We start from the raw sequence: 24744 nt of genomic DNA on the forward strand, positions 1-24744 counted from the left end.
TTCTCATGCTGTACCTCAGTCACAAGATTTACCTCTTGTATGTCACCATTTTGGGGGTCCCATTTCATTGACCACTGAGTGCCACTGGGACATGTTGTGTCCAGCAGGTATCATATCATATTGTGTCCAGCAGGTTTCATATTTAGAGAACCTCATTCTTAGAAATGTAACAAGACTGTCTATAGATCAATGCAGCAAATGGAGCTGGTGTTCTGTAACCACCAATCTTACGTTGGCTGAAATTACTTTGGTACAGGGTGTTGGAAGTTCTCGTTTTGAAGTCAGAGATTAGACTGCATATTTGGATGTTTTCTCTACGAAGGGTGACGAGTTTGTTAAATATTGCTGTTGGATACCACTCTGTGGCTGCTGAGGAGAAATAGAAGGAAGGCCTAAATACCCTCTCAGAAAGGTTATTTCCTGTTCAGGACAGGGAAGGAAAAGCCAGTCATTCTGTCTGTGACTTGCTCATTCCTTGCAAGGCAATGGGGTGGGGGAGAGAAGGAGGAAGCCACCTTGCCTCTTGGCTTTTTGGGGGAACATCCTAGCGCCCCAACATCCTAGCACTCTGACCATACCTGTGGCCAAGAGGAAGAACTATTCCTGAATAAACTCCTGCCTCACCTGACACCCAGGAAGAACACTAGCTTTATAATTCAAATGGTACACATTTAAAAAACAACTTGCTAAGTTCTTTCAGTCTTGTTTTTCCTCTCCATTGTGAACACCATTGGCAGCCTGCCCCACACTGAGCTTTCTGTTGTATTTTTTGGCAATCTTGGGGAGTTTCATTTCCTCCTCTTGGGTATTTCGCAACTAGCTTTAGACATTACAAAAAGGTCATGTCACAGTAGACCGGGAAGCTTCTGTCTAATTGGTGGTGACTCACACTGAGGTAAAACTAAAATATGCAGACTTGAATTTTTCCCACTTTCACAGAAGGGCTAAGAGAGTGTCAGTCATGTGCTCACAATGTTGCTAAAGAGGCTGTTTGCCTCCCTGTAGTCACAAAACCCTTTACACAGTGTTGAAGGGACTCCCTCATGCATCACACTTTTCTATAAGGAAGGCTACTGTTTCTATCCCACCCATCAATGATTCCATTTTTTAAGTACAGTGGTACCTCGGGTTAAGTACTTAATTTGTTCCGGAGGTCCGTACTTAACCTGAAACTGTTCTTAACCTGAAGCACCACTTTAGCTAATGGGGCCTCCTGCTGCAGCTGCACCGCCGGAACACAATTTCTCTTCTCATCCTGAAGCAAAGTTCTTAACCTGAAGCACTATTTCTGGGTTAGTGGAGTCTGTAACCTGAAGTGTATGTAACCTGAAGCGTATGTAACCCGAGGTACCACTGTACATACGACGGTCCACCTTGCCTATTTTTAAATGTTGGGAGAAATCATTAATTATTGCTTCACACTACAACAGCTACTGCACAATAGAAAGATATTTTATTTTACGCAAAGGGGACTGATTTATCTGCACCTAATGTTAGACTTTTAAAAAACTATACAGAATGAGAAAGGCAATTTTCATTACCCCAATTTTCAGGAACGTCCAGGATAAGCAGTTACTCCTGAGAAGTGCTCATGACACCATTTATAGGACATCACCGTTTCCATGAAGAAGGGCTACCTGTGCAGCCTTCAAGGGCAGTCTAGGAACACCTTATCCCTACAATGCTTTGAATAGATGGACAGTCGTTCCACAGTACAAGTGTGGGAGTGCAACAGATGGGCAGCATTATTCTCAAACCTCAGTAGGCTGCTGCTTCTCTCCAGAAAGTACTATATGGGACTGAATTATCCTTCTTCACACCAGTTTTACTGCTTCCAGTACATCTGCCAGGACATAAGTAGTGTCCCATGCTTGACCAGGTTGTCGCAGGGCCTTCTCCAGAATCTGAGCTGTGTCTCGGAGCTCTGCAGGAGGTAGCTTGTGTTTAGGCTGCTGCTGGCAGAATAGGATTTCATTTACCTCCCCCTCAATCCTCCGGGCATAGAGCAAAGGGAAAGTCTCTCTTAGGGTAGCCAGAACAGTATCTCGAAGCTGGGTGTCTCGGCACACCAAATTTAGAATGAAGAGGCCTGCAGAGGGGAATAAGACACTTTGATTATTACAAAGCAGAGGTCAGAGATCACAGAGCACCCATTTAGATTTGTTTGTAGAAGGGGGTTGGGGGAGGGGGTTTATTGATTTGTGGGGGTAGGCTGAGTAGTTGATCCATAGCTTAGGGTGGTGTTTGAATGCTGGGAGACGAGGATTGTTTTTAAAAGTTTTTATCTTCTGGGTGGGAGAAAAGGGGCCAAGACAGGTGTAGCAAGGTGGGAGTGGGAGAGTGTGTGAGTGTGTGAGTGTGTGTGTGTGTGTGTGTGTGTGTGTGTAAGGTACAGTGTTCAAAATTCCCATTGTTCTAGGCGCATTTTGTGTGAGTAGATACCTTAGGAACTTATTCTGGCACACTTCCAGGTCTTTCAGGTTATTATTTCAGGTTATCATCCCCCAAATCTTGATACCATATTGCATTTGAGCTACCAAGATAAACAGGTACCGCTACAGGGACAGAATCCTGAAGTGAAAATATGTTTGCTGTTATCTGACTGTGATCTGCTTGTCACATACAAAACAGCCCTATTTGCTAAAGCCGCTAAAAGTATTCGTGCTAGCTATATAAAAGACAATGCTGTAGATTGTGCAGGCAATTCATTAATTTGACTTATTGTAAAAGGATGTATATCCCTGGATTTCTTTTAATAGGCTTTAATGGACTTGCTGGATCTGTGTATGAATCTGTAATGGCTTTTAGTGAGAGACAATGAAAATGCAGGTATCTGCCCCAGGGCACTTAAGGCTAATTGACCCTCACCTTCCTTCTTCAGAAGGGTCCTCACTTTCTGAAGGAAGGACTTCTCCACAAAGGCTGGGGGTGGGCAGCTCATACCCAAGGCAGAGTCCTTGCTGTCCACATCAAACATGATGGCATCATAAGAGGATGAAGCTGAAGAAAAACAGGAGTGTGTTTCTGTGAGATCAGAAATAGGGTGAAGCAGTACAAGTGTTTGGATATGTAAGTGCCCTGGTGTCAAACTAAAATAGCCAACAGTGTGACCACACCAACCTGTCTTTTACCAACAGGACTCTCTGTAAAGAGCAGTTATCTAGCAACAAGGTATTTGGAAACAATTTCCATCCATCTCAAGGGTGTCTAGTACAGCCTTCCAAAACCTGGTGTCCTCCAGATATTTGGAACACAGTGAACACAACTATTGGCAAAGGATGGTCTAGGAAGCCCATTTGTTTCCATAAGAATGCGCTTACTGCAGTGGTACCTCTGGTCATGAACAGAATCCGTTCCGGAGGTCCGTTCATAACCGGAAACTGCTCGTAACCTGAGGTGCCATTAGCAAAAGTGTGTCTCCCTCTGGCACGCAATTTCCGCTCGCATCCCGGGGCAAAGTTTGCAAAAGGGAGCGGCTACTTCCAGGTTATAGACGGCCTAGGACCCTCGTACCTACGGGACCGCCTCTCCTGGTATGGCCCACAGAGGAACCTACGGTCTGCAAATAAAAACATCCTGAAGGTCCCAGGCCTCAGAGAGGTTAGGCTGGCCTCAACTAGAGCCAGGGCTTTCTCAGCTGCGTGGCTCCAATCTGGTGGAACGCTCTGTCACAAGAGACTAGGGCCCTGCGGGACCTGACATCTTTCCGCAGGGCCTGCAAGACAGAGCTGTTCCACCAGGCCTTTGGTCAGGGCGCAGCCTGACTCCCTCCTCTGGCAACCTGCACAGAATTTTGCTTAACGGTTGCCATTAATTTGATTTTAATTAATTTTTATAATGAAATGTTTTTAGAATGTTGGATTATTTGATTGTTTGATTGTTGTTAGCCGCCCAGAGCCCGGCTTCGGCTGGGGAGGGCGGGATATAAATAAAATTTATTATTATTATTATTATTATTAGAGCTCATAACCTGCAGCATGTGCAACCAGAGGTGTTCACAACCAGAGGTACCACTGCAGTAATGCCATAGAAATTGTGCAGTGAAGTGCAATGCCCTAAACCAGCTTTTTTCAACCCAAGGTCTCAGGTTTCGCTGGACAAAAACTCCCATCATCCCTTGTGAGAAGTGCAAGCAGTCAGGAATGAGGGAAGTTGTAGTACAACATCATCTGAAAAAGGCTGCCCTAGACATTGGGGTACCCTCAAAAGAAACTACTCTACCTTAGGGGTTTTTTTTGCATTTACTTCTCTTTGACCCCTCACTACCATAACCACTGCCAAACAGAACAAGGGAACTGGGAGTTGGAGGCAGCTGAAAGCAGAATCATAGCTATTCTTATTTCCTTTCTCTCCTCTGAGTATGTGTAGCATCTTTTCCCAATGATTGTATTCAGGTCCAGGACAATCCAAAATACAGTGTTGAGTCATAATGAGTACAAATAATCTGAGAAAATATTGAATAACAACAAAAAGTCTAAATTTGATGCACATTTCCCCATATTGTGACAAAGAAGGGCCCCCAAAAGCCCCCATCCCACCAATCTCTCAAGCGGAAGGGAAGACGGAGGTAAAGAAAAAGAGATATATAACAGGGCAGACCCCTCTCCCCAACCCCTTGGGTCAACTCTGACATGTAGGCAACACAAAAAAGCAGGAGTACAACAGAGATTCTTTGGAGAATCATGAAACGCTTGGCCTCTGGAAGGCAAACAGATTACACAGGCTTATATGGGAAATGGTTACCTTCTGCTGCAAGGCTGTCAACATAAACTAAGCCATCTGCAATGTGAACTTTGAGCCTGTCTTCAGGTGAAAAGCCAAACCAGCGTGTAGCCACTTCCAACATAGCTGGGTCAATTTCCACTACATCAATATAGCACTGCAAGAAGTAGTCATGGATGAAGAGGGGCAGGCTGCCGCCACCCAGGCCAATAACCAGCACACGGATCAGGGCCTCTGCAATCAGCACACAAAGCAGGCATGAATCAACAGGCATAACTGATAGGACGCATCTGCCAGTTACGAGGTGTGAGATATCCATATCACCCAACTCAGTGCTAACCAAACCCCAATACATATGTAAACCCTCTATGGCTCTATTACAACTGCGAACTTAATGGAAGTTGTGCTCCTACTGGCACATTTTGAAGGGCATATTATGGACTTTAACAGATTTGAACTGTGGCCTTGAGGACGATTTAGACACTGGCAGTAACAATCTTATCTCATGGGAAGCAAAAGCATAAAGCCAGCATCTGCATGGAGTCATTTTCAACAGTCTCTCAGATGTGGTGGTATTCATTTGTACTAGCAAACATTCATTTGTACCTCTTGTGTACCCAGAGAAATGTGACGCCATTACCCAGTGCATTTTATTGCCTTTTGGCGCCATCGATTTAATTCCACCCCCCCCCCTTTATTCATATATGTATACCTGCTAACAGTCCCCACTCTCCTTTTCATTCCAGTTTAACAAAGTGGGCTCCAGCCAATGAAAATTTATGGAAGATTTCAGGAATGGTTAGGGTGCCAGACTCTTGTTTTCTTATTCACAATCTACATTGACAATGGATCAGTGAAATTACTGCTAGCAATCTGAAAATGCCTGGCTGTAGAGAAGCAGCAGGATTCCCTCAAGCTTTTTGTGCAGGCTACATTTTAGCTGTGAAACAGCTAGCAAATTTCTCTAACAAACACAACTTCTCACTCAAATGACAAGCGAAAATGGAAATTAGGTTTATCTTACTAATTACCTGGGAGGTGCTCAGGATTTTTCAGCAGGCACAATCCTGCAATCATGGCTCTATGGTGAGCACAACACAAATAGGTTTTATCGATGGACTGACTGGCTGGTATGGCAGCAGGCTCAGCAGAGTTAATGGAGGCTGGTTTTTTCTTCTTTTTGTGCTTCTTATTCCCTGAAAGCAAAACAACAACAACTTAAATGGGCAAACCTATTCTTGCCATGCAGAAATAGTATGGAAGGTGTGATCACTGAAAACATTTGGGGCAGGAGACAGCAACTTCAAATAGCTCCTGGCATGTCCCTCCCCCCCCCCACTAGTTTCAAGCTGAGCACGAAGCAAGAATCAATGCTCTGCTAGACCTAAGCCCTCTCAATAATTTTTTTTCTTTCATATAGTAGCCTCCTCTTCTCTTTTAGTACAGCCTCTTCTGATGGCTTTGTTAATTCTACAATTCTCTTCTCTACCTTCAAAGAATGTGGAAAGCATTTTTTCCTTGCACAAGCAAGAGAGCTCCTTTTGGCCTAATACATAAGAATCTTTTAGAGTTGAGTAACTTGGTTTCTAAAGGTAGATTGCAGACAGGAAACACACCCATGCAGTCTAGCTCCTGTTCTGTAAATAAGAGTTGTGCTTATTTAGAATGATTAACCCAGAAGATTTATTCTCCCCACTGTTATTTATGCCCTCAGTACATACATAAAGGAGGCTCCCTTAATACTGCTAAGGGGTCAGATAAAAGGACTTCATGCACCAAAACTGAATTCATGCAATCTTGACACACAATGGGGCACAGGACAGCAGCAGCAGGGATCCGTATTTATTCACAGAGGTTTATAATATTTAATTCTTACTGCAAATTCCTCAAGCCATTTAACAAGCACAGATGGGCAGTCTGGAGGGAAAAGCAGTCCTCACATGCCCAAAGCTCAGATATGGGAAAACTCCTCAGAATCCCTTTCAAGCGGCACTCATAACTAGTGAACAGGTGAGTGGAACTGTGGACACCTGCACATACTCAATGCAGAGAGGAAGTGCTACATGACCCCCTCTTATTTTACAAGCTTTCACGCACACACAACTCATAGTTTAGTTCTCTCCAAAAATCAGAGGAATGGAAGCCTCCACTGTTGCAACTGAAACATACTTACTCCAGATGGTGCATGCTTTTGCCACAACTTGCTATTTCCACACTTGCCCAGTCCCTATCATTCTGCTTCCCACACCTCCCAGCAACCTCCTTTTACAGGTCAATAGTTGGCAGTTACTTGGCAAAGCCTCATTTCCTTGTAGTAAGGTCACCCCCATTTCATCTTCACCACACCTCATTTCACCTTTGTGGGAACCTCTGAAGGAAAGTCTCGCCTCTGACTGCACCACATTCCTGTTGCTGAGGAAGATAAGGCGGCGGAAGTAGTGGGCACCATCACCTTTCACATCCTCAATAACGTATTCCCCACTAAGGGGGCTCGTTCCACGATGCTGGATGGTGCGGATCCCAATGTCACCTCCCACTGACAGAAAAGGCACCTGCAGGAGAAGACGGTCAGAGGTTGCCATCACCTTACGGAAGGCATTATCAAAAAGCATGGAAACAGACAAATAAACAGATCACATGTGAAATTACCTTAAAGTGGGTTGGGCCACTGGCCTGTCTGCCTCAGTTTTGTCTGTGATTTGCTCTCTTGGATTTTAGGCAAAATGTTAATTTTATTCTAAGAATTCTAGATCCACCTGATCTTGCAAAACATATTTAGTTTATCTTGCTTGAATAGGCCCATACGTACAAGTCAAAATTGTGGTTGATATGTTTCTAATGCTCCTACATCTGGCAGCAGTAGCTAGGAAAGCTCCACACACTCATTTCCAGCGCAAAAAAAAGAAGAAAAAAGGGGTGTGTGTGGCTGAAGTGTGCATCTGTTCAAAGGCATCTAGCACCTCCCTACAGGAGTGGCCAATGGAGTTCCTCTACCATCATCTCCTGCATCAAGAGAACATTAAGCAAAAGCCTTGTGCAATCAGCAAATGTAACATAGTTTCATTCTCTGCAGCCCTTGAAAAAATCATTTCTAATTCTAGAAGCTCCTCAACGTTTACCTGCTGCCCGGCTGGGAGACCAGGTGGGGCCAGCTCCATCACCTTTTCCGACAGTTCTGCCTGGATTGCTTCCATACCTTCATAGTGTTGATCTCTGTGCAAAGCCACAGTTACTAGACGCCAGAATCCCGCACATGTAGCCAGCTGCTTCCGTCCCTCATCCGTCCCAAAGAGCCACTCAGTTTCTCTGCCCTGTGGTACTGGGGAGAGGCAAAATGTAAAATATAGACAATGAAGAAACAATTGTCCAGGTACGTGAACAAAGTCAGGGCGTTCCAACATCTTATGTGGGCTTTGCTGAAGCAAGTCAAAGACTGCTACTCCATCTCCAATATGGAATGTTAATAGTACAGACATCATGACTATATCCTCAAGACAATTCTTTTATGGGCTCGGTTTGTACTCCTATGAATTGGCAGCAGATGCTGTTTACTTCACTTTAACAGGAAAAGCAGACATGTCTAGAATCAGTTGTAAAAGCCACACACACACCCTTTTTTTAATCTATTCAGGCTTGCTGCTTTCCTTTGGAAGTAAGAAAATGAGAAACTACACTATGGGGACAAAAAAAATACATGGGATTTTTAACCAATGTTTGTAAATTCACTAAGAGCAAAAATAATGCTGTAAACAGACCATTTGCTGTTCATAAGACATTGCTTTTCAGTATATTTGGTGGTGCTGCTTTAATAATAATAAAACATATCCACTTCTTAAACATTACTGGCAATGTGGGAGGGAGACTCAGTTGAGACTCTTGGATTGTTTAGATTTAACTTGAACTTTCCAACCTTGGCCAGTCAAGGAGATAAAAACTTACCAATGAAGATAGCAAATTTATTGTCAAAAGACGCTTTCACAGTCAGGCTGTGCACCACATGCAAAGTGTAACGGGCTCGGCCAGTGTCCTTGCTGCAAAGGTCCAGTGAGACTGTGCCTGAACTGGGGTTCTTATTGATCTGGCTCCGTAGCAGAGAGTAGTGTTGCCTCTCTTTCACTGCCTCAATCAGATGCTCAGTGCTCTTGAACCGGATAGGCTTGTCCTGTGCTTCAGCACACAGCTCCAGGATGCATAAGGCTGAGCCTGGGACACGCCTAATCTTTGTCATGACATAGACAAAGATGGGCAGGGCAAATTCTCCCTCTGAAGTGTCGCCAGAGACTTGGTGTATTCGCACCATCCAGCCTTCCCGGGAGAAATATTCTATGGCCATCTTCGATACATGTGCTTGGGCCAAGGTTACGCAGAGGTAGCGGCCCCCAAACTGCAGAACACGACTAATTTCAGCAAACATCCTTTCTGCCCTACTCAACGTGGTCTCTTCCCCATCAGTCAGGAGGGCATCAAGTGTGCCTTTGTCCAGTACCACTTGGAAGCGCTCATCAGGAAAATCCATTTGCAACACATCCATGACCATGTAAGTCATCTTAGGCCTCAGGTGAGCACTGCGCTCCTGCATCTGCTTGATAACCACTTCACTGATGTCCACATTGGTGATATCTTGATACCCTTCATCGTAGAGCTGCTCACTCAGTTCTGAGTTCCCACAGCCAGCCACAAGAATCTAGTGGGAAAACACATAAGGAATGTCACATGCCTTGTGAGCAAACCAAAATGGTTTCTTAAAACAGACATTCCAAGAAATCTCATGAATTCAGAGACAAGAACGTGTAAAGGACTATCAACCAGAACTACAGTTGCTACGTACCACAAAATACCCCCAAATAAAACAATTGATTGTGTAGAAGTCAGAAGAAAATAAAAAAAATAAAAAAATAATCACCAACAAGTTCCACTACACAATGGCCACTGAAATGTAAAACACAGGAGGCAGAGGGCTGAGTTTTCCTGCCAAGTTGCTCATTTTCTTCTGGCAATGAGTTTTAAATACCCTCTGAAAGCATTAAAACATGATAACTATTCTCATTCAGCAGCATATACAGGATGTTCCTTACACACAATAACTGGAGGAAATTGCGGGGGGGGAGAGAGCTGCAAGGGGCTGTTCACAAAAGTGTTGCTTTCATGCTATAAGCACTGCAAGACGCAACATCATTGTGTTGGCCCTTCTCTGAACCTTTCACAACCCTACAATATCCTCTAAAACACTTATTTTAACCGCCCCTCCACGCCTTTATTTACTTATTTAATAAAATTAATACACTACTTGATTACAACAATAAAACTTCAAAGTGATTTACAGAAAGGTAAAAACCATAAAATCAGGGGGAGGGAAATTGCAATTCATTAAAACCACCCTGAGATGTTCGGATGAAGATGCAATACATAATAGTATTGATGTTTTCAGCAGGGGACGCAAAGAGCGCGGCGAAGGCGCCTGCGCATCAAGAGGCAGTGAGTTCCTCGGGTCCCGCTCCTCGCCTCACCGAGTCCCGCGGCCGCAGGTACCGTCCCAGGGAGGCCCGGAGGTCCTGCCACTCGCCGTACCACTCGAAGGCGCGCCCGCCTCGCTCCCGAAAGAAGCGCTCCCAGTAGTCGGCCGAGGCGAAATCCCGCGCGCGCCCGGGCAGCAGCCGCAGCGCCGCCATGGCCAGGAGAGAAGGGGACGACAAACTGCGCCTGCGCGGCGGGACGAGACACCGGAAGCGCCTTCCTCGCATGGCTCCTCCCCCTCCGTTCTCTAAGCTCATTGGATGCCGGCGGAGTTGCCTGTCACTGCTCCCCACCAATCAACCGAGGAACCAACCGTCAGTCACCGGCCGTATAACCGTCTCTCTCATTGGCCCGATTCGAGCGGGCGGAGGCGGCGGCAGTTGGGCCCCAACTGTGGGATTGGGCGGGCGAGGCGAGGAGGCGCCGCGATGGCGACGAGGAGCGTGGTCTTCGTCACCGGCAATGCCAAGAAGCTGGAGGAGGTGGGAGAAGCGGCGGGAGGGGGGTCTGGAAACGCTCCCAAGGCCCAGGTGGTTGAGGCGCCGCCGCCGCCATTGCTCTCCGGCCTGAGAGAGAGAGAGAGAGAGAGAGAGCGCCGTCATCCCGGCGGAGCCCCGAGGGCTCTCGAGTGGGGGGGGGGGGGCTCCAGGCAGTGTGCCGAGGCGCCCTGGGCTGCCTTGAAGGGTGGTCGGGGTGCGGCTGGCAGCCCTGGCCTCTGTGCCTCTTTCCCTCCTCGGATGCCCCCTCACGTCTCTGCCTCCGCGGGCGAAGGGGCCTCTGGGGCGGGGCGGGGGGCCGCGCTGGGTGCCAGGCGCTGAGGCAGCCCTCAGAAAGGGCTGCATCAATAGGAGTATAGCATCTAGATCAAGGGAAGTAATAGTGTCACTGTATTCTGCTCTGGTCAGACCTCACCTGGAGTACTGTGTCCAGTTCTGGGCACCACAGTTCAAGAAGGACACGGACAAACTGGAACGTGTCCAGAGGAGGGCAACCCAAATGGTCAAAGGCCTGGAAACGATGCCTTATGAAGAACGGCTAAGGGAGCTGGGCATGTTTAGCCTGGAGAAGAGGAGGTTAAGGGGGGATATGATAGCCATGTTCAAATATATAAAAGGATGTCACATAGAGGAGGGAGAAAGGTTGTTTTCTGCTGCTCCAGAGAAGCGGACACGGAGCAATGGTTCCAAACTACAAGAAAGAAGATTCCACCTAAACATTAGGAAGAACTTCCTGACAGTAAGAGCTGTTTGACAGTGGAATTTGCTGCCAAGGAGTGTGGTGGAGTCTCCTTCTTTGGAGGTCTTTAAGCAGAGGCTTGACAACCATATGTCAGGAGTGCTCTGATGGTGTTTCCTGCTTGGCAGGGGGTTGGACTCGATGGCCCTGGTGGTCTCTTCCAACTCTATGATTCTATGATTCTAGGCAGCTTGGCAAGTGTGGGCGATGTTCTCCATTCCTAAAGAAGAGCTCCGCCCCAGACTCCCGAGGGGGTCGCTCCCCCACTGCCGAGGCCTCCTCTTTCCAGCCCCCAGGAGGCGGGGTGAGGAAGCACCTCTCCCTGGAGGGGGGGGGGTCGGCGGCTCAAAGACCAGGCCTGTGGCAGCTGCGGTCCAGAGGAGGAGGAGAGGAGGCTGAGGGAACCCTTTATAAGGGGGCCATGGACTCTGAAAGGTTGAAACCCTCTGATCTAAGCCAACCCCTGAAATGTGGGAATCTTTCATCCAATGTGGGGCTTAATCTGAGATTAACTCCTGTGTGTGTTTGAGAGAGGGAGGAGAAAGGCAGAGATATTGAGACACCCATTTGTGGTGTGTGAGATGAATATATTCATTAGGACATTGTGTGTTGGGGGGGAGAGGCCATTTTTTCTTACTGCACTCCCGGTGTATACCCAGTCCTGAGCCCTCTCCAATAGGGGAGGAGGGGAATTTGATATAAAGGCAACACTATTTGGAAATATAAGATGACAAAAGGTAAATTTCCTGCAACACAATTGCTGTCTGGAGTGAGGCCTTGTCAGCATGTAACACCCTGGTCAGAGTTCTGCACTGGTTGCTTATCTGACGTTCAAGCATATAAAGCCCTTAACAAATTGGGACTAATTTACCTGAGTTTACCTATGAGATTGCCTTACCTCACCTGGGCCCACTCAACCACTTCAAAAGGCGGAATTGGCACTGCTACAGGTGCCACATAAGACCTTTTCTGCATTGATAAGAACTCATTCGTTCAATGTGGCAGTGCCTACACTTTGGAGCTCCTTGCCTGTTGAGATCAAGTAGGTCAGGCATGTCCAGAGTCTCTTTTGGGGGCCTAATCTCACCCACCGGTCAATTTAATCTGGCCCCCGTGGCAGTATATGTCCTGGGGTAAAATCCTAAAAAAAAGCTTTGGGTAAAATTGTAAAAAAAGCTCAGTGTCTTTAGTCGACCCTTATGCATTCATCAAATCTGGCCTTCTTTGAAAGTAGGTGCTTTCACTGTACAGTGGTACCTCGGGTTACATACACTTCAGGTTACATACACTTCAGGTTACAGACTCCGCTAACCCCGAAATGGTACCTCAGGTTAAGAATTTTGCTTCAGGATGAGAACAGAAATTGTGGTCTGGCGGTGCGGCGGCAGCGGGAGGCCCCATTAGCTAAAGTGGGGCTTCAGGTTAAGAACAATTTCAGGTTAAGTTCGGACCTCCGGAACAAATTAAGTACTTAACCCGAGGTACCACTGTACTCTTTTCAGTGCTTGCTGAAAACATTCCTGTTTAGAGAAGCCTGCCAAGATGCTTAGAAAGTTGAGGTGATTTTAATCAGTTTTAGTAATTTAACTTTTGTATGTTTTAAAATACAGTTGCATTCCCCCCCCCTTGATTTTACTGTTTTAAACCACTTTCAGGGTTTGTTTTTTTACATATTATGAAACTAATAAATAAAATAAATCCCCAAAGAGGAGGTACAGACCATAGAAAATAAAAGAATGGACTTCTGCTGTTTATGAATGCTATTACTGGCCAGACTAGCAGTGTGATAGGCTGCCTGTATCTGGGAAAATAGCACAACTATTCCATTGAGTAAAAAAAAAAAATTGTGGGTTTTTATTTTAAAAAAATGTTTATCAATTTATTTTTTAGAATACAGTTTCAAAAAAATCAACAAGATGCCACAAATCAATCGAAGGAAAACAAAAAATCATAACTGTAACCGTGACACTGAGTGAACTGGGTTTTCGAATGGGGGGGACCTGAACAAGGGGGAGAATGAGAGGGGGTGTATTGTTTATGGAGTTGAGCAGCTGCCATGTAAAAAGTGAGTAAACAAAGCATAGCTGTTTAACAGCAAATGTCCATTGTGGAAGCAGCCTTACATCAGTATTGTATTGGAGTCTGATTACTGTGCTCTTCATCTTTGCAGGTGATTCAGATCCTAGGTGACTCCTTTCCATACAGGCTGGTTGCAAAGAAAATAGACTGTAAGTTCATACCTCACTACATCTTTGTGTACTTTTTGAGTGTTCCTGCAATATGCTAACTGCAACCTTTTCATTTTACAGTGCCTGAGTACCAAGGGGAACCTGATGACATTTCTATCCAGAAGTGCCAGGAAGCAGCTAAGCAGGTCCTTCCCCCCCCCCCTTCTAGATCTCTAGTTCTGAAAGCTTTTTGGGCAATATTGCACAAATCTAAGGCCAGAAAAAAAACTTAAAATTATTACAATCTTCCTCCCTTTCAGAGAGTATTCTGTTCCCATTAACATTATTCAGTGCCATTTCACGGATTGTACAGTGGCCAACCTGGGTTTGTCATGAGAAGTATATTCAATGGAGTTCTGTAAGCCATTATGAGTCGTTAAAGAGAATGCTTGTTTGCATCCAATGCATCTAGTTTCAGTAGCCAGACATTTTTAAGTGTGTGTTCAAAATGTACCATCTCTAAATTTGCCACACACAACTCTTTCTGAAATAAATGCATATTATGCTCATCTTCGGGACGCAGGTGGCGCTGTGGGTTAAACCACAGAGCCTAGGTCTTGCCAATGAGGAGGTCGGTGGTTCGAATCCCCACGATGGGATGAGCTCCAATTGCTCGGTCCCTGCTCCTGCCAACCTAGCAGTTTGAAAGCACGTCAGAGTGCAAGTAGATAAATAGGTACCGCTCCGGCGGGAAGGTAAACGGCGTTTCCATGTGCTGTTCTGGTTCGCCAGAAGCGGCTTAGTCATGCTGGCCACATGACCTGGAAGCTGTACGGCGGCTCCCTCAGCCAATAAAGCGAGATGAGCGCCGCAACTCCAGAGTCGGTCACGACTAGACCTAATGGTCAGGGGTCCCTTTATGCTCATCTTACCCGTACTATCTGTTCTTTGTGCTGAATTCTGATTGTATGCTCTGCAGAAAGACCTAATCGCTTAGAGTTTATAAAATGCTATGTATATCAGTTGTATTATATAATTCATTAACTGAATAATGGATACACAAAGCAATGTATGGCTAGGAATATAATAATTATTCTGTTATCCAATCAATGTGGTCTAGTTGTAAGCCTGTCTGCTGAAAGTGTCCAACTAGATACCTTGAATGGGAACTTTAAAGGCTGGTTGGGTTTCTGGGTTTCCTCAGTCCTTTGGTGCTTGTCTTCAGCATCCAGAAATAAAGGAATATGAAATGTCTTGTAATATGGAGGCTTTCATTTTGGCTGTTGTGGTTAGTAGTCACCAACAGACCTGTTCTCAGTTAGGATCTAAAACCAGTTTGTGCTGATTAACATTGCAGCACCCTGTGTTAATGAATTCTACATTTTTAAATTTCAAAATGCACTTATATGCTTCCTGTTTTCTATTCTTTTTCTAAAAATATTATTAGTGTTTTGTTGGTTGTAGCATGCAGCCTGATCTCAAATTTTTGCACACATCTGGACTGAAATAAATGATTTTGACTGAATTTCCATATCTGTTGCTCTTCCACACAAAACTGAAATACTCTCTTCCACTGTAGATTTAGAAAGTCAGTCAAAAAGCTCTTGTTGCATGTGCTGAAGGCTTGGCTCTCTGGATTGGGCTCATTAAACTGATATATTCAGAGAACTTTCTCTTGTTGCCCCAGTATGCCCTTCCTTTCTTGACAGTATGCATACATAGTAAGATTTACGGAACATGTTATTTGAACCTTATTAAATTTGGGCAAGTTTCAGTTAGTCATTTTGGAGAGATTCTCTTGGAGTTCTTCATACTGGATAGAGGCAGCAGAAGAGAATGCAAAGATCATATTCACACACAAAAAATACTGTACACAAGTCCCAGGATGAACAGAATTTCCAGTTCAGATTACTTCTTCATAATCTGAGTTGAAAGGGACCCCAAGGGGTCCCCCGCAATGCAGGAATGATTAATTATGAAAGTCAACTTATTTGTTCTTCGATCACATTTGTATTGAAGCCTTTTTACAAGGATTTCTGAATTGCATAAATGTCCTACTCTGCAAGGAGACAAGGAGACTCTGCTTGGCAGGGGGTTGGACTCAATGGCCCTTGTGGTCTCTTCCAACTCTATGATTCTATGATTCTATGAAAGCCGGTATCAGCAACAAACCGATACCGAGCTCTATATCATAGCAGCAACTACATCTTGGCTATTAGTTCCAACTGCTCTGGAAGGGTAATCTTCAATTAATGGGGTCCAGCACATTACAGGAGCCTCTTACTGCAACAGAGCAGGGGAGCCTGTGGTCTCACAGGGGCTTCTGCAATGGAGCCCTCAGAGTCCAAGGATGGCAGTGCCACATTACCAGGCCAGGAAGGCATTGCCCCCCCCCCAGCTTGCTTGGTGGAAACACTTCTGCATCTGCCCTCATATGCCCTTCCTTTCTACTTCAGAGTCCTCAACCTTATCCCCTGAAGAAGGTGAATCTCTCAGAGTCCCTAACACATTGGGGATGTTGCTTATTTCCATGTAGCAGCTGCATAGCTGTGTCTTTTGCAATAAATTTGCATATTATTATTATTATTATTATTATTATTATTATTTATTAGATATTTATAAGTTCTTTGGGAAGATGATTTATGTTTACTTTTGGATACAAAGCCCCTTTACAATATTGGGGGAAAACTCTGCTGTCTAATTAATTAAATTGTCACTGTATTCTCACCAACAGATCCAGGGACCAGTTATTGTCGAAGATACTTGTTTGTGTTTCAAAGCCCTTGGAGGACTCCCAGGGCCATATATGTAAGTAAGAGTTAAGGCTTTTATTCAGAGTATAGTTGATAAATGGAAAATGTCAAAAAGTGTTTAACAATATTCTTTGAATCCATTGACACATGGATTAGATTGGTCACCCAAATAACTCCTATCAGCCCCAGGAAGCATGGGCAATGGTCAGGGGTGATGGGAGTTGTAATCAAACAACATCTGGAAAGCACCATGTTGGCTACTCCTGTGTAACAGTCTTCATTGACTTGATCTGGCATAGCAAATACAGTGGTACCTCTACTTACGAATGCAATCCGTTTCGGGGTGCCATTCGTACCCTGAAAAGTCCGTAGGTAGAGTGCTGCTATTGTGCATCTGCATATCCTTGCACAGTGGGGACGTAGGTTTCTGGGCAAGAGTTGATTATGATGAGGGTTTGCCAAACATGCCTTCCTCTTAGCTCGTTTCTCCCTTTCGTCCTGAGTTTGTGCTGCTTCAAAGTCCATGAATCCTTATATTTCAGTAAGAACTTGGATGGCAAATTTATAGCCTAATTGGTTTTCTTTTTCTTCCTGCTTGGTGGGCCCAAAAAGCACCCCAAGCAAGAACAAACTGATAATAGGAGGGGTAAGCAGTGCCTTTAACCTCTTTGGCTGTACTAGTGTTTACTTATACTGTAGATCACAAGTCCATTTAGCACAATTCACAAAGAATTGAAATGAATAGAAGCAATGGAAATTACAGTAATCTATGCCCTGGTAGCCTCTTTAATGGGCTGCTGCAATGTGTTGTGCATGGGACTGATGTTGAAGACTTCTAGAAACTTCAGTTGTTACAAAATAAATTATTTTAAATTGTATGTCACTCTGGGAATCTTGAACTAAGCCTATACAGTGATCAAATCAGAATTGGCTAACCTGTGGGACAACATAAACCACTTACCCTTTTTTCTCAGAGGCCACCTTCTGCCTTTTTTGTCTTTGCTTCTCAGTATCACGTTGGGGTGAGAAATTTGTGGCATCCAGGTGTCATTGGACTTCAACTCCCATCAGCCCCAGACAGCAAAGTAGTTGAGGCCAACAGTTAGTCACTTTGGTTTAAATAAATAATTGAAATGTTTGTTGAAAATAAAGCATTTAGGTTTCCATGCTTATCAAATACTATTTCACTGTTTCTTTTATTTATGTGAAATAATGAAGATTATTTGAACCTGAATTTTCATTTCAGAAAATGGTTCCTAGAGAAGCTGAAACCAGAAGGTAATTTGGTATTTCATCTTACTTCCTTCTGTGATGAGGCACCTCTCCTGAAATTTTCTGTTTTTTTCTGCAATGTATAGTGATGCTCTGTAGTGACCAGACGTATTGCTAGCAGCCTAGCTCACTTTCCATAGCAGTCTGGCCCTGCCATCAGTCCCATACCTGGCTTTCCATTCTTAAGCAGTCATGCTTTTCTTTTCCTGTAGAATTTACCTTGGCATACAGTTCCAGAATTCAAGCCAGGGATTGTAATGTGTTTCTTCCTGGAACAAGTGGGTAGGAGTCAAATAATTCAGCTAAGCGTGTTAATGGTAAACAACTGGACCATAGTTAACAGGACCTTAAATGCTGATGAAGGTACCCCCTTTCTAAAAAAAAACAGGAAAAGCTGCTTGAAGAGGGGGCAGCAAGGATCAGAGAAGTGGCAACAGGGTGTTTAACCCTTTCCTTGTCTGCTCTTTCTGGCTGCATACACACTGTACATTAAAGCACAGGGCTTCTCCCCCCCCCCCCAAAGAAAAGAATCCTGGGAGCTGTTGTTTAGTCCTTACAGGGCTACAGCTTCCAGCAACCTTAGTGTTAGTATAGTAGTGTGTAAAAGACCATGTCAGTCTTACAATAATAATAACACTGAAAACAATACCTTTGGCCACCAAGGCAGCAATATGTGCTGAGATGGGTGCAGAACTGATTGAATCCCAAAGAGCAGCCTGCCTTCCAACAGTAGGAAATGCACAGTTCTCATAGTAATGATAGGATTCATGGGATGTGCGTGGGACACTTGTTCATGCTCCAAATGTGTATGTTTTCTTGGTTTCTGCGTAAGTATCTGCTTGTTGGGCAACACTTTCCCCAAAAGAAATTATCTGACATTCCTTTTTCTTTGGCCTAGGGCTGTACAAACTGTTAGCAGGATTTGAAGATAAATCTGCTTATGCTCTCTGCACCTTTGCCTATAGCACTGGAAATCCAGATGACCCAGTGAAGCTGTTCAAAGGCCAGACTCAGGTGTGTATAAGAGGTTTTGCTACAGTGATGGTTTTGGATTAATGATGGAGCAGGGTGGACCCAAGCTCTGAGCAAACTAGGTTTTGCCAGTATAACAGTAGTAATACTTTCCATGGCCTGTTCAAGTGCATCACATATTATTATTTCAGAGATTTGGTAAAGTACCATATTTGCTTGAATCTAATATACACCTTTTTGGCCAAATTAGGCACCCTAATTCAAAGGTGCATTACATTTGAGTAAACAGGCTCGGCGCACATGAACACTCTCCTCCAAGCCCCATCCCTGGGCTGCAGTACCGCTCAGTATGGGCCTACCCAGCTCTAGCCCCGTCCCCTATCAGAGGGCTGGGGGGGGGGGAGGCATCCAAGTTCTGTCCCAGCAAGGACTGGAAGGCAGTAAACAGCATCCTCCAAGCTCTCAAGGGCTGGGTTGAGAAGGGGGGGGGAAGGAGGGTGGTGACCACTCAGCACACGCCTGCTAAGCAAGATTATCCAAGCACTGTCTCCCATCAGCAACAAGGGCTGAGGGAGGAGGGCGTCCAAGCTCTGTTCTAGCGAGGGCTGGAAGACTGTTTAGTTAGGCTTGCCATATGTCTGGATTTCCAGGGGTATAATATCTGAGTGTGTGATTTTTAGGATTTGCATAAATGTTTGGAGGGTGGCTCACACCCTCCTCGGTGCCCTCAAACCACCTGCAAAGCTGCCCAAGGAAGCAAGGAGGGGAAAGCGCACACAGGGTGGGGGTGGCAGAGTGGGGCTGTGAAATGCCCTTTTCCATAGCCACTCCTGCCTCCCTCTCTTCTTTCTCCTCACAATTACCCATCATGTGTTGGGGAAGAAGTGAGCGGGGAGGCTGGATGCCAAGGCACCTCTCTCCCTCTCACACTCTTTTTGTTCCTCCTTTCACTCTCACACACTTCGAATTTTTCCACTCCTTAGCTACTTTCTCATCCTTGGGTCCCATTCCCTGGGTAAGAGGCTGCTGTGGATCTCTTCCCTCTGTGCCCCCCCACCTTTCTATTGAAAATTATCTTCTATCCCCCCCCCCCCAATAAGGCAGAGAAGGTGCACTTGCTTCCCTTTATCTCCCTCTCTCTAAACTTGCATCCTCATCCAAGGGAGGCAGTGGAAAGGCATCCCTCGACATTGTGTTGTGCATTGCAGTTAATAGGTTAGGAATTAGATCAGAACCAGCTGCTTCCTCTTGCCCCCCCCCCCAAAGAGGTAGCGGTGGTGACCTGGATTACAACGCCGCCTCCTCCTGGTTTGCAACTGGCAGTGCCAGGCTGATAAATCAGGGCCCAAGACAGCTCCGGCACTGTTCCATTTTGGAATGTTGATACAGAGGGTGGACCAACAGGGAGCAGAGAAAAATGTGTGTGTGCTTGTAAAAAAACCAGCTCCCTCTGCTGGCACAAGCTCTGAGAGGGGCGGGGGGAGGAGGAGGAGCAGGAGAAGCCAAAGACAGCGCAGGCGGTCGGGAAGGAAAGGGGTGTGTAGTCCGGATGGAGCCCCTCTCTCCCTTGCTTGGCTGGCTGAAACTCAGTGCACTTTTTGCGCATTAACATTCACCAGCAAATACTTTTTTTGGTTTCAAGGTTCTGAAAATTGAAGTGCGCATTAGATTTGATGTTGCATTAGACTTGAGTAAATATGGTAGGCTAGTAGAAGGACAGGTCTTGCTGAAGTAGAATCAAAATGGCTTCTGCTTTAGAATTTTTTGAGAGTATTGACAAGCATGTGGATGGGATGATTTGATAAAACATTATTTACTTGGACTTTCATAGAACCTTTAACAAATTCCTTCACCCAAATGGTCCTGAGCAAGCTTTGCATTGATGGAATATGTGCTGGCAGTGATGGAGTAGGAAAGGGATCTTGGGATCATAGTAGATAACTAGATGAAAACATTGACCCAGTGTATGGAACCTGTGAAAAAGACAAATTTCATGTTGGGGGTTATTCAGAAAGGGATCAAAAAGAAAGCTGCCAGTTGTAAAATGTTTGTATAAATCCATGAACAGGGGAAACTAGCTACTAAAAGAAAGAAAAAGTACCTTTCCTTTGATGCTGTCCAGCTCTTCCTCCATGTTTCTGAAGCACCGTCAGGATTCTCAACAGGTGGAGCCTGGCTTATACATCACTAATTTTTATGCCGGGCACTGAATGGGAATCGAGTTCTTTAAAAACCCTCTTACTTATAGGGACATATAGTTGACCCAAGGGGACCTAGAGACTTCGGATGGGATCCATGCTTCCAGCCAGAAGGTTATGATAAGACGTAAGTTGCTACTTGTCTCTTTGTTATGTAAAATATCCAAAATGGGTTCATAGAGCTCTATAGCTTTTAAAATGTATATGTGGGAAGGGAATTATTTGTTTGTTTTTCTTTTATTATCTATTTTGTATTCTCATTTTGTACTTTTCTGTTGTAAACTGTTCTGCGATCTTCAGATGAAGGGAGGTATACACATTTTAATAATACAGTGGTACCTCGGATTAAGTACTTAATTCGTTCTGGAGGTCTGTTCTTAACCTGAAACTGTTCTTAACCTGAAGCACCACTTTAGCTAATGGAGCCTCCTGCTGCTGCTGCGCCGCTAGAGCACAATTTCTGTTCTCAGCAAAGTTCTTAACCTGAGGTAATATTTCTGAGTTAGCAGAGTCTGTAACCTGAAGCGTATGTAACCCGAGGTACTACTGTACTCTGGTTAGTTTGTACATTGTAGTTCTACAGAATATGCAGTTTATTTCCCAAGGAAATCATAATTCTTCCCTGAAATCTTTGTGGACACAGTAAGCCTGTAACTTATGTGGTGAGGATTGTGTCTAAAATGAAAATCATGTATAGTCAAAACACATTGGGTACAATGACGGATGGGATTGCCCAAGTCTTTTTCCCCCAGATGCCCACCCTATTCTATTTTATTTTATATTTTATATTTTATATTTTATATTTTATATTTTATATTTTATATTTTATATTTTATATTTTATATTTTATATTTTATATTTTATATTTTATATTTTATATTTTATATTTTATATTTTATATTTTATTTTATTTTATTTTATTTTATTTTATTTTATTTTATTTTATTTTGCCAAACAAATAAATCTGAATGTGCCCAAGTTAAATGTGTGTAAGTTATAGGCTTACTGTATAGTTACTGTCAGGGGGAGTCTAGTGGAAATTACAGTAGTTTGACAGCAGTGAAATTCCAAGATCTCCAGTGAGAGCCAACATGGTGTCCTCCAGATGGCATGAACTGCAGTTCCCATAATCTCTTAACCATTGGCTATTCTGGTTAGTGCTCATGTAATCTGGCTGCCTTGGGTAAGGGAAGTGCTGCATGCCTAATATAATTCTTCCTAATTCAGGAGTGTGTGTTTTAGGCTGGGAGGTGTGCAAATTTAAAGTAATAATAAAAAACTGCTACAGAATTGGTGGACTATTACAGTTTATCTTGATAATGTTGCATTTTCTGTCCTTAGCTATGCAGAATTACCCAAGTCAGTGAAAAACTCAATCTCTCATCGTTACAAAGCCCTGAAAGAACTGTCTACCTATTTCTCTCAAGAGCACAACTTGTCAGAGGCCACATCTTGTCCCAGTTAGCCTGCCTGGGTCTATGAGATCCTGTGACTTTTGTACAGAAAATTGTATTTGAAGTTGGAGATCGACGTTTACTTGCCTGCACAGATCATGTCCAATAATTTTAATTTTCTTTAAAGACCTGTGTTTCCAGCTTTCTTGCTTGTGAAATAATTATTTCCAAAAGGCAGCATGTCAAATATGTGTTGAAGGATTTAGATTTTCACTAGAAGCACTAGAAGAATTCAAGCATACAGGAATGAAGATGCAAGAATAAGCATTAACTGTTCAAGTACTAGGAAAATAAACACTAGATTGATGTGCTTTGTTATCAAGACAGGCCCTTGAATTTCCAAGGCAAACCAACAATGGATCAGGAGCAGATTTTGAAAAGAGACAAATGTCTTAAAGCACCTTCTTCCAAGCAAAAGCTAAAGTGACTAGAGCCAGTGGTGCAGGTCAAGTGGGGCCCCAAAACCCAGGACCTCCCAAAATGACCACACAGATAGCAGGAAATGATTGGGGCTTGCCTAACCTCCAATCAGTGGTGTCACTGTGACTTCTCGGGGTGGGGGGAGACAGCAGAGAGTTTAGCGTGGTGAAAATGCACTAGATGGTGCTAGATGGGCTCTGCCAGTGCATATGCACCATGCTGACCTCATTGCTTCTCCCTGCTGGTAAGTTGCAGTGATGGTTACTGTTGTGTCAGGGTCTGGTCTGGATCGGAAGATTGGAGAATGCAATCACAGGGAGATCAGCTCTTAACAGAAGAGGAAGGGAAATACCCCTCCCCCATTCCCAGCATTTCCAGAAGCAGAGACAGAAGCTGCACAGTTCAGAAAGGAGCTACCCAGCTTTGAGAGAGGAGCTAGGCAACTAGAAGGGAGGGAGCAGCTGGGTGATACATCCATCCAGAGTGGGGGGAACCCCTCCCTCCCCCTGAACTTGGAGGTCCGAGCGTGTCAGAGAACACAGGAGACGCAGAGGAGGAGGGACATCTTGCTGCAGAAGTGAGGAGGGATTAGAGTGAGCATCTGCTATCCTTGCAGAGAGTTGCCTGTCTGCTCACAACATGATACTGTGATAAAAAGACCAAATGCTTGTTAATTCTTATTGGTGAGCTTCCAGAAGAAAGAAGGGAACTCCTGTACTTGACATGTTGGTAGGAAAGTTCTGCCCTCCTCCTGGTGACTGCTACTGATCAAATAGCCCCACATATACACCTGGGCTGACATGGACATGGTGGAGCCCACTGTGGTGACAGCTGGTTGCTGGAGTATTATTTTTCCTTTTCCTTTTAAATGTTTTATCATCAGCGGTTGTTGGCCAGGCATATGCATTAGTAAGGAGGGGGAAGAAATTTGATTCAGTTCACATTTAAAGGCGAACCTGCTTTTAAGCCACAGTTTCCTACAGAGTGCAAGAACACAGTCATCCGTAAGTAATCAACATTCTCTTAATTTTGCAATGCAGTTCTGCAGTCATGTAATATGTTCAGATGTATATTACCAGGTTAAGTGTGCATAAGAAATGCATCTGTTAATGAGAATGAGATATTCCCATTATATGATGAGAGAGTGCTGTGCATATTGGACAATGTTTCATACAAAGATATGTGCATTAGGACAAATTCACACTATAATGCTGACACATTTTTATGGGGATCTTTTTTTAAATGCAAACTGATTTGAAATTGTTGAGAACAGAATGTAAGATTGGAAAACAAGAAACTGAAAACAACAGATTTGCCAATCAACAATGGCAAGTGGTGCTCATTTTATTATGTTATATTATCCATTTCATTTTAATTGTTATGGTGTTTATTCCTAAGTAAAGGTGCTGAAGAGTAGAGCAGCAGAAACAAAATGCATTTGAGTCCTCTAGTCTGGATGCCACAATGATTTAAGTGAATTGAAAATGCAAAGTGCTCAATAGTATTTATTTCTTTTTAAAATCAGGGTTGGAAAACTATGATGGGATTTGTTATTAACCAGGGCCTGCCTCTTTGGGCTTGCTAGGAAGTTTTGCAGAAATTGTATTTTCTTATTTTTGTTAAATATTTTTTATTAATTTTCAATTACAAAAATCCGATATTCATCTTATATTAATACTAAATAGCAATACTAATTCAAGTACAAATCAATTACATAGCCAATTATAAATCTGATCTGGCTTCCCACATGCTGTACTTCAGGGTCAGAGTCCCTTTAATTCTACTTCCAGATTATTGCTCAAAGCAAATACAATCGGTTCTTGATAAAAACCCTTATACCACAGCTACAATAATTAACTTCAATTTGCATTAACACATATAATAATTTGTAAATTTGCAAGTGAACTTCTCCTTTCTTCTTCCTGTGTGAGGTTTTAATTTCCATCAATTGTTCCTTTAATTCTTTATCAAATATTATGTCTATATTAATTATTCCTGATCTCCTTTGTGCCTTACGGCTGTGTTGATTCAAAGT

General features: G+C 44.0%; 2 protein-coding genes across 4 annotated transcripts; one reads left to right on the forward strand and one right to left on the reverse strand.

Annotated features, from left to right (window-relative positions):
- Positions 1-1431: 1431 nt before the first annotated feature.
- Positions 1432-10478, reverse strand: METTL13 (methyltransferase 13, eEF1A N-terminus and K55). Of its 3 annotated transcripts, none has more exons than XM_081867324.1 (8): positions 10230-10478; positions 8662-9406; positions 7842-8041; positions 7013-7274; positions 5754-5918; positions 4744-4956; positions 2869-3000; positions 1432-2089 (listed from the first exon to the last, which is right to left on the reverse strand). In XM_081867324.1, the coding sequence occupies exons 1-8, from the start codon at positions 10461-10463 to the stop codon at positions 1815-1817; spliced, it is 2226 nt and encodes a 741-aa protein (XP_081723450.1). In that variant the 5' UTR covers positions 10464-10478; the 3' UTR covers positions 1432-1814. The 3 variants fall into 3 exon arrangements, with proteins under 3 accessions (XP_081723450.1, XP_081723448.1, XP_081723449.1); XM_081867322.1 differs by having other exon boundaries at positions 7079-7274; positions 10230-10427; XM_081867323.1 differs by having other exon boundaries at positions 10291-10391.
- A 3-nt stretch (positions 10479-10481) lies between these two features.
- On the forward strand, positions 10482-22429 carry ITPA (inosine triphosphatase). Its single transcript, XM_081867382.1, has 8 exons — positions 10482-10718; positions 13643-13700; positions 13782-13846; positions 16375-16448; positions 17640-17671; positions 18564-18679; positions 20886-20962; positions 22177-22429. The coding sequence occupies exons 1-8, from the start codon at positions 10497-10499 to the stop codon at positions 22298-22300; spliced, it is 768 nt and encodes a 255-aa protein (XP_081723508.1). The 5' UTR covers positions 10482-10496; the 3' UTR covers positions 22301-22429.
- Positions 22430-24744: the final 2315 nt, after the last annotated feature.

The sequence above is a fragment of the Podarcis erhardii genome (genome assembly GCF_964252035.2).
Source record: "Podarcis erhardii genome assembly, chromosome: 6".
Lineage (NCBI taxonomy): Eukaryota > Metazoa > Chordata > Lepidosauria > Squamata > Lacertidae > Podarcis > Podarcis erhardii.

Coding starts and splice junctions, on each gene's coding strand:
- METTL13 (XM_081867324.1), bottom strand. CDS start 10,463: ATGCGAGGAAGGCGCTTCCGGTGTCTCGTCCCGCCGCGCAGGCGCAGT. Junction 7,275..7,841: donor GTCTCCCAGCCGGGCAGCAG/GTAAACGTTGAG, acceptor CTTCTCCTGCAG/GTGCCTTTTCTGTCAGTGGG. Junction 2,090..2,868: donor GACCCTTCTGAAGAAGGAAG/GTGAGGGTCAAT, acceptor TCCCCTCTGCAG/GCCTCTTCATTCTAAATTTG.
- ITPA (XM_081867382.1), top strand. CDS start 10,497: ATGCCGGCGGAGTTGCCTGTCACTGCTCCCCACCAATCAACCGAGGAA. Junction 16,449..17,639: donor GGACTCCCAGGGCCATATAT/GTAAGTAAGAGT, acceptor TTTTCATTTCAG/AAAATGGTTCCTAGAGAAGC. Junction 17,672..18,563: donor AGAGAAGCTGAAACCAGAAG/GTAATTTGGTAT, acceptor TCTTTGGCCTAG/GGCTGTACAAACTGTTAGCA.